Source organism: Artibeus jamaicensis, unplaced genomic scaffold (genome assembly GCF_021234435.1).
Source record: "Artibeus jamaicensis isolate MK-2021 breed Jamaican fruit bat unplaced genomic scaffold, CSHL_Jam_final scaffold_1964, whole genome shotgun sequence".
Lineage (NCBI taxonomy): Eukaryota > Metazoa > Chordata > Mammalia > Chiroptera > Phyllostomidae > Artibeus > Artibeus jamaicensis.
In genome coordinates this window covers 27,014,072-27,023,222 of record NW_026522030.1, presented here as the reverse complement: position 1 = coordinate 27,023,222, position 9,151 = coordinate 27,014,072, and the positions used below count along the sequence as shown (strand labels likewise).

At 44.7% G+C, this 9,151-nt stretch overlaps 1 protein-coding gene across 2 annotated transcripts in view; it reads right to left on the bottom strand.

Annotated features, from left to right (window-relative positions):
- Positions 1-4,904: 4,904 nt before the first annotated feature.
- Positions 4,905-9,151, bottom strand: part of RASEF (RAS and EF-hand domain containing) — a 69,551-nt gene continuing 65,304 nt past the window's right edge. For both annotated transcript variants that reach the window (XM_037153783.2, XM_053656582.1), the window contains one exon: positions 4,905-7,902. In XM_037153783.2, coding sequence (XP_037009678.2) covers positions 7,797-7,902 — 106 coding nt within the window. In that variant the 3' untranslated portion in view covers positions 4,905-7,796. The remainder of the gene's footprint in view (positions 7,903-9,151) is intronic.

The following is a 9,151-nucleotide window of genomic DNA, read 5'->3' as shown; positions in this document are numbered from 1 at the left end:
GCAGCCCATGGTTATTTACGAAGTTTAGATTGGGAAGCATTCAAGTCAGGCTCCATCAAGGTGCAAGCCCTTTATGCCCAAGCGTCCGCCAGGCTGAGCCAGGCTTGACCAGCACTGTTTGGTACAAACCTTCTCCTCATCCCACCCTGCCTGCTCCTTGCTGCTCTACCCACCTCTGACTTTGTCCTCTTTTGTCTCCATCTTCCTCTCTCTCCGTCTTCTCCAAAGCCTCACAGGAAGTGGTTTAAACCAGGCATCAGGGGATAAGGCCAGCCCAGGTAAGCTGATTGGCACGATAACAGCAGAGCCACTGTGGGTTCCAATTGAACTCTTCATGTAAAATGAGAGCTGGGGACACGATCACAACATAATTCAGGCAATCCTGTAGGAATTTGCTGTGTGCAGAAGGGGAGTGGGGAAAGGGCGATGCTCGGGAGGCGGAGGGGAGGGCGGGCCTCAGGAACCAGTGGTTACCACACCGCATGCCCCCTGCAGTCCTGGCTAGAAGCATTTTCAGACTGAACTTTCTTGCCCTCTTCTGTACGATCTCTTCAGGCCTCTTCTTTCTAACTAAAGACCCACCCCTCCCCCAAAAAAACCCTCAAACTAGAACCCTCCATATTACCACCATTCTTTTAACAATTTCCGAATTTTGGCCTTCAGTTCTCGGAGGCCAATCTCAGTTATTGCCCAACTCTAACAACTTATTAACATTTCTTCTCCTCATAGTGTTTCCTGCGTCAATCTTTGCATTGAAGCTGTAATGCACAGGCATCACCGTCGATGTCACCCATCCTCGACTGCTGTCCTGGGAAGCAGATACACCTGTGGGTGGGATGGGGCAGGGGAAACCACTGAGCTTCCCATAACTGCTAGACTGTGAGTTCTGAGAGGGTAAAACATGGTGTCATATTCATCTGTTTGGTCCTTCCCTCCATTCACTAAGCAATGCTGGAAATGTCTGCTGATTGTAATAGTTCCCTAGGGCAACTGTAACAGATTACCACAAACCAGGTGGCTTAAAACAGCATGAATTTATACTCTCACAGCTCTGGAGACCAAATACCCAAAATCAAGGTGTTGGCAGGGCCATGCTCTCCCTAAAGGCTCAAGGAGAGAATCCGTTCTATGCCTCTCTCTGAGCTTCCGTGTTGCCGGCGGTTCTTGGCTTGTAGACACATCACGCTAATCTCGGCCTCCGCAGTCACACAGTGTTCTCCCCACGTGTCTCTCTGTCTTCTCTTTCTGCTCATAAGAACACCAGTCACATTGAATTAGGATACACCCTAGTCAAGAATGACCTCATCTTAATTTGAGTACATCTGCAAATACCCCATTTTCAAGTAAGTTCATGTTCACTAGTACAAGAGTTGAGGATTTCAACATACATTTTATGGGGGTAAAGTTCAATTCACAACAGTGACTTAATAAAAAAACTGAGTGAATGATTAAATACATACTTCATGGAAGGAAGGAAGGAAGGAAGGAAGGAAGGAAGGAAGGAAGGAAGGAAGGAAGGAAGGAAGGAAGGAAGGAAGGAAGGAAGGAAGGAAGGAGGAAGGAAGGAAGGAAGGAAAAGAAGGAAGGAAGGAAAAGAAGGAGGGAGGGAGGAGACAGCCCACACTCAGTTCCCAGGCCAACAAAGCAAGAAGTGTGGTGTCTTGAACTGTGGGCCTGAAGACGGGAGACCTGGGCTCTGGGTTCAGGTCTAAAACCAGACAATCAGACTGTCCCTGAATACTAGTTACCTCACCAATTAAGAAAGGGCATAGTATGGGTGACCTCTAAAATCCCTCTTCCCTCTAACATTTATTCTATCCTGGGTGTCCACTCAATAGGGTAGATCCATGGAGACAAGAATATTTCTTCTGCCCTCCAACCAGTTGGGAAATCAAGAATCGGTTGTTAGGAGAATTTGAGAGCTTCCAATATTCAAGATGAGGAGGACACACCCCGCAGAAACTATAGTCCTTCTAATGCGAGAGTCCTGGCTACCACAGGAAAAAAGCCAATCAGAAGGCCGTCTTGAATGTGAATCAGAACAACAGCCACATTACCATGTTATCCCTCTTCCAGGCAAGTCAGCTCAGTGAGTCAAGACAACAGAAACAAAATACATTTTCCTATGATTTTTTTAGGTACTCATTATAATCATTAAGTCCTAAGGTATTTTCTTCTCCAAAAACACTTAGACTCAATAAATGTGGGCAATCTTTAAGATATACATTGTCTGAGGCAGGGTGCTATATATATAGTGGAAAGATTCAAAGAGACCTCAGTTTGAATCCCAGCTCTGCTATTTAAGCCTGTTAAATAGAGTTAAGCTTAAGCAGAGTTAAGCCTGTTTCCTCACCGGTTAAAACAGAAATGTTATTACCAGAATAACATAAGAAGATCTGTAGGAAGCTTGAAGGGCACAGTAAACATTTAGGAAATACTCACCTTCCTGTCCACAGTAAGAAATGTATATCCTCTCTGTGCCTTACCTGAATCTGAGCTGACCGCACATCCGGCTGACGCTCCACGGTGCTCTGTGGTGGACATCTAGCACCCGTTATGGTAGACTATCTGCACAAGGTCAGCTGAACATGCCCATGTATATGTTTAGCAATTCATCTGTGTGCTTGCTCAGTGCTCCCACTGAAGTCCCATCGAGTCTATAATCTCGTGAGTTATAAACAGCTCAAAGGACCATATCTGTTTACAACCACTTGCACGGCCTCCGAGAGATAAGAGGCACGGGGTACACTTTAATCCAGTAACTGGGAGAGAGACCCGTGAGAATGCACATTCTTTCCATTGCCACTCAGCTGGAATTTATCGGTGGCTCCATTTCCTCCAGTTGCTGAGGAGATGACTTCTTTTGTGATCCTGTCAACTGAACGATACATTCTTCAGGACCAGGAAGCATGCTTTTGATTCTTTCTGCCCAGCCTTTCAGCAAGCACTGCCCCTAATCAGTGCTGTATAAATGGTTAGTTGGTCAACTCTATGTCAGGTGTGGTCATTTAGTTAAACTTAACGTTTGAAATAATAAATGCCTATTTCTGGTTCTTAAAGAGCATTTAGGAAATTTTAAAATTCATCAGTATACTTCATGTAGACCAAAACAGTGTGAAAATTTTGGTTGTATACTTATTTAGGATTTCAAATTTAAAAGGTTAAAAAATGAACTAGTAAAGAGTAAAGCTTTGTTCCTTTTTAAAATTTAGATCATCTAATAGCCTGGAAATCAAGAAAAGGCAAAGGTAATGGGACAAAATTACTGTGGATGTTGCAGTGCACAGAGTAATGACCTGCCCAAGTACTGATTCACAGAATCTGAAATGTGTTACCTTAATGGCAAAGGGAGTTGGCAGATATGATTAATAATGTTGAGATGGCGACATGTAGGGGGTGCGGAGGGAGAAAGATGGGAGTCAGAGAAAGAAATCCACCCCTGAGGTCACGGGGATGGCCAGAGCACACCCTGACATTTTTCTGCCACAGCCTCACTACTCCTGGCCGTCACCCTGCAAACTCCCGGACCTGCTGCCACACCGGCCAAGATGACTGGCTGTGCCATAGCACCAGCCACAATGTGTATATTTTTGCCTCCCACCAGCCATCTGTCCAGGCCACAAGCCGAGTGCTTTAGAGGCCCGGTTTCACCTATGCACCTCCTAGAATTAAAATCACTTCAGGGGGCCCTGGCCCCCTGAGCTGGTGTGGCTCAGTGGATTGAGTGCTGGACTGGGAAGCTCAATTCCCAGTCAGGGCACATGCCTGAGTTGTGGGCCAGATTCCCTGTAGGGGGCGCACAAGAGGCAGCCACACATCGATGTTTCTCTCCTCTTTCTCTCTCTCTAAAAATAAACAAATACAACCTTTAAAAAAGAAAATCACTTCAGGGATGCCTGCAGCACAGTTGAAGAAAATACCCAAAGGGCAAAGGAAGCCTGCTTCACTTAATATACAATGCAGAAAATATTTGTAGTTCCCTGAACATTAGCATGGCTATAAAAATTATACTTTATGGTATAATTATTAATGGTTTGAAAAGAAAGAAACAGTATAAATGAAATGTGGTTGATACTATGAAAATATAAACCATATAAATCAAAATCATAAAACAATTATTTTATACTCAGAGGCCTACTTCGTATACATATATATGAAATTTCTAACACGTATATACAATAACCCCCCCAAAAATGATCACTCTGAAACTGATCTCGGTACAAATATGAAAATAAATCTTTATCTTTAACTTGAATTTTATCTTCAGCAAGATAGCTGTGTGAGTTGAGTTTATGCAAATCACATTTTGTATTAAATAATCAATGTCACGTATGCCATACAAAGCAGCAAGTGGAAAAAATAAATTACGAAAACGCATGAGGCTAAAAGTTAACGGTAAAAAACATCTACTTATCCAACATTCTTTTCTATAATGAAATTAAAATATTATCCAATGTGTCAGGATACATAAAAAAGGAGCATAGCATAATTGTGATTTTAAAAGCTCTCAAAGGCAAAATTCAGACGAGACGAGTTACTCACATAGAACTATGCAAAGGTATCAAATTAATCTAAGTTAAAACCCTGAAATACAGTCTTGTGCCACACGAGAACAGACCAAAAATTCAACGGTGGTCCTGTAAGATTAGAATGGATCACAAGCAAAAAGTTTGTTCACAATGTTGAAAGAAAAGGCTGGACCGACTTAGATGTTGAACTCAATGCTCCGAGGGATTTAAATAGACGGGGAGGCTGAGCCCGATGCCCACCCCACCCCCTTCCCCCACACACACACACACACACAGACACAGGATTCTGTGCGCAAACTCAGCTTCCCTCCTGTCTCTCTCCTCCCTCCCAGTCTAGGCCCCCCAGCCCTCACCCCTCCCTTTTATTGTGTCTCCTCTCCAGCTTTATCTCCGCAGGCCTCTTTCCATCTCCACTTTTCCTTCCTCTGCCTTTGTCTTTCTTCCCTCTCTGCCTTCTTCCCTCCTTCCTTCTGACGTCTATTCTCCCTCTGACAGCACCTCCCTCCACAGACCTCCCCAATCCGGTCTCCAAACTCCTGCACAAAGGCACACACCCTTTATCTTGTACGCTGTATTTCTGCTGTACCTTTTCTGTTTAGATGCACAAATATTTACCACTGAGTTACAACTGCCTATAGCACTCAGTACAGTAGCACGCCATACAGGTTTGTAGTCTTGAACAACAGGCTATACCATGTGGCCTGAGTGTGTGGTAGGCTGGCTACACCCCCGCGGTTCGTGGAAGTGCACTCTGTGATGTTTGCACAACAAAACTGCCTGACAAAGCACTTCTCAGAATGTACCCCAGTCCTTCAGCAGTGCATGACTGTATTTTTGTTCTTAATGAAAATATGCTTTCAATTTGAGAACACCTTCATGAAATCAAGTGCTGGTAATAATCACAATTTGCTAGCAATGCAGCTGAAAGAGCTGTAAGTAGCTTTTCTGTAAACAAGATTGCTACCCAGAGCTATATACGTCTAATTTGGATTTTGTTGCCAAAATATTTATCTGTGTTCGAGCAGTTAAAGATGACTGCTTTGTCTATCAAAGGTACCTGCGTACTCTAAACACTGTGGATGTGCTGGCCCAGGTAATACTTTTGCATCAAAGGCATGCTCACAGGTACAGATGGTAAAAACAGAGAGACACTTCGGGGGGAAAGAAAGGCGACATGACAGCACATACGCACAGCTTTGTGCACCTCCACCAGACACCTGAACGTGAGTCCCCTGTGACACACTCATCAGGTCCCTTCGAACCTGGCTCCACATATGTCACCTAGGCAGGCGGCAGAAGCAGAACTTCCATCGCACACATCCGCAAAGTAACTACCACTCCCTCCGCCGCTCAGCATGACAGTTCCCCACAAACAAGGCATTGTTTTGGGTCAAAAACATAATGTTTTCTTATAGCTTTTAACTACCAAAAACCGTGAAGGAGGAACAAGAACGCATGTGGAGTTGTGATGGACAGACCCAACTTTCCAGGAAAAAAAACCTAGATGTCGTCAATAGAGAGGAAGAAAGCTTCCAAAGCCAATGATGCTGTGTGGTTACTTACAATCAGTGACATACCTTGTCAGCTTCCATTAAAATAAAAATGAAGTGTGGTTTGATCCTAAAAATCATAAACAGGAGAAGAATTCCTACAACAAACTGTTTTATTCAATAAAAAAGAATGTGATTAGCTTATATGTAAAAACCCATTATTTCAGTTTTTTTCAGCCAACTACTTGGGGCCTTGACCTATATGAACCAAGTAGGTTCAGATCGCTGGTTGGGAATGACTTTAACTGGTTCAGGCCACTGAAAACCAAAAACCAAAACCCCAGCATTGCTGACCTACCCCAGGGTCAGATATTGACCCCTTTGGTTCTTAGAGGCACTTCAGTGGGGAAGTGTGGGAGCTACTGCAGGTTCTAGAAGGAGAGCAAGACCTGCCAGGTCCTTGGTGAGGATGAGTCACTAGTCACATTAATCGAAGGACTCTGATTCCTTTCCTAACCAGACCTCTTTTGTTAAAGAGATGATATGTCCAAACACCATGCATAACTTCTTTTATTGTTCATTACTTAAGGAAGCGAATGCTGGCAGGTAGGCGGTAAAGGGACTTGCATTATATTGGAGATTAGGCTTTTAAACCCTGGGAAGGTTTGAAATAAGTATGCATACATATTCTCACTTGGCAAAAATGTTAAATAGTTCTAAAGACTAATGTATTTTTTAATGAGATATAATTCACATATTGTAAAATTCATCCCTTTAAAGTATACAGTTCAGTGGCTTTTAGTGTACTCACAAACTTGTGCAACCACCAACTGCCCAGTGTAACCCCAGGACATTCTCATCGCCCCCAAAGGCTGTCCCAGACCCAGCAGCAGCCACTCACCCTCGGCTCCTCCCTTTGCCAAGTCCCTGGCAGCCACTCAAAGGTGATTTTTTTTAAGTGAAGAGTGACGACGTTCCTACGCTTTGTCCTTTCAATAGTATGTGGCTTTATATATTTGTATTAAAATTTTTAACATTGAATTTAAGCCACAGACTTTGTATTTTGAGCTTATAAAATACCTTCTTTGATACAGAACTATTATTGTCACAAAAATGTTTTCTTCTCCATGCATAGAAAAATAAATTTTTCTGTCTCCACCGAAGCCTGAAAAATTATCATTTTTCTCAATTAAAATCTGTTCTTGTTTCAGAAGTGAGAAGAGTCAATACTGCAATATTTTAAAAGTACAAACAATCCGAGTCCTTACTAATTGTGAGCTATTGTACTCTCCCTCCCACTGCCAAAAAAATGCTACAGGATGTGAGAGAGACCCAAGGCCAAGGCCAACAAGGATGTGTCTGAGGCCACTAGCCTAGTTAACAGCAAAGCTAGCATGATAACCCTTGTTTACTAGTACTCTAGTGCTGACTATTTGTAGGACATGTGGTCACAGGTTGTATCAGCTACCACATGAATCTAATTAAGTCCGAGAGTTCTTTCTACAGCTTTGATCTGAGCATGTGATTTTTTAGCACTTACACACATTTATATGTTATCTTTAAGTCTCTGGTAGGACAAGACAAGTATATTTAACCAGGGAGCCCGAACTGTTCATGGAAACGTAGCAAAAGAAGAGCTGAGGTTCCGGAGGGACCGAGAACACAGTTCAGACTCCCACACCGCAACTCTCCGCATGACAGTGTCCGCAGGCCACGCACGAGTCCCACAGCTTCTGGGCTCCGGAAATGAAGACTGCGTAGGCCACGGGGTTCGGGCTCACCCCTTGCAACAATTCTTCGTATGGGTTGACTGTTTGAAACCGCTTCCAGTCAGGTTGGCGACGGATTTGCTGTCGTCCTCATCAGTTCTTTTCTTCACTTCCCTGGAGAGAGCGGTAGAAGCAGAGGTCAAAGTGGAGGAAGAGACAGCGAGGGGACAAGACTATACCACAGTGGCTCTGCAGAGATAAAAACTGCTCTGCTGAGCACGTGCTGTGTGCCATCCAGACCTTGGTCCCAAATGCTTTATATAGGCGTTGACTTATCTAATCCTCACAGCAACCGTATGAATTTGTGGTGCCCGTTTTACATTTTACATACGAGGAGTTCCCTGAGGTCACATGGCTGGAGAAGTGGCAGAGCTGAGACTCAAACCCTGCAGGCTGGCTCCAGAGCCTGCCCTCTGAGCACCAGGCCACAGGTTTGCACACATGCACACACATGCACGCATGCACAGGCCCACGTGCATAGGAGCACACACATGTGTGCACACGTGCACAGACCCCTCTTGCTCTCTCCTGTGGTTTCACATGCTTTACAGTCCACCACACACACAGCCTGCTTCTCATCCTGGCCCACATCCCCAGCTGATACTTGCTTACAATAACAAAAGCAGTGGTGACTTTGAAACCATTCTTCAATTATACATCATCATGGAGACAACAATGGATGGTTAAAAGCCAATAAAAACAATCTTCTTTTTGTGTCTTCCTAAGTTTCTTTTAGAATGAACACACTGACAAAAGGTCTCCATGATCTTATAAAAGCCCCCTAGGGCAGCCACTGGGGAAGCTTGTGAGAAATGCAGTTCCACCCCACGTTCCACCTGAGATAAGCCAAAGACCATCTCCAGGGGTGAAGTGAGGTGACAGCTAGTCCCCAAGACAGCCCCAAACAATTCTGCCCCTCCCTGTCAGTGCCTGGCACTGCCCCACTGCCCCTCTCCCGAGGTCAGGACGGCTCTGTGACTGCTCAGACCCAAGGAATGCCAAGGAAGTGCTGTGCTGGGACTTGGAAGCCAGGTGGTAACGAGGCCTGGCCGCTTCGAGCTGCCGTTTAAGAAGTCCAGGGTTCCTCAACGGAGTGAGGCCCGCAGAGGGGCTCTGGGGAGGAGAGGACCCAGGAGGAGCACCCTGGTGGCAGACATCAGGCCTGAGACAGCCCCGTGGCCATCCGACTACAAACACAGGAGACACCCGGAATGAGGGCAGCTGAGGAACCTTCCACCTGAGATCCCACCAATTCCAGTAATTTCTAAAAATAAAAGTGCTTGCGGTGTTAGGCGACTAAGTTTTGGGTGGTTTATTACTGAGCGGTAGATGCTGGGAATCGCTAATGCGCAGCAAAGCAATG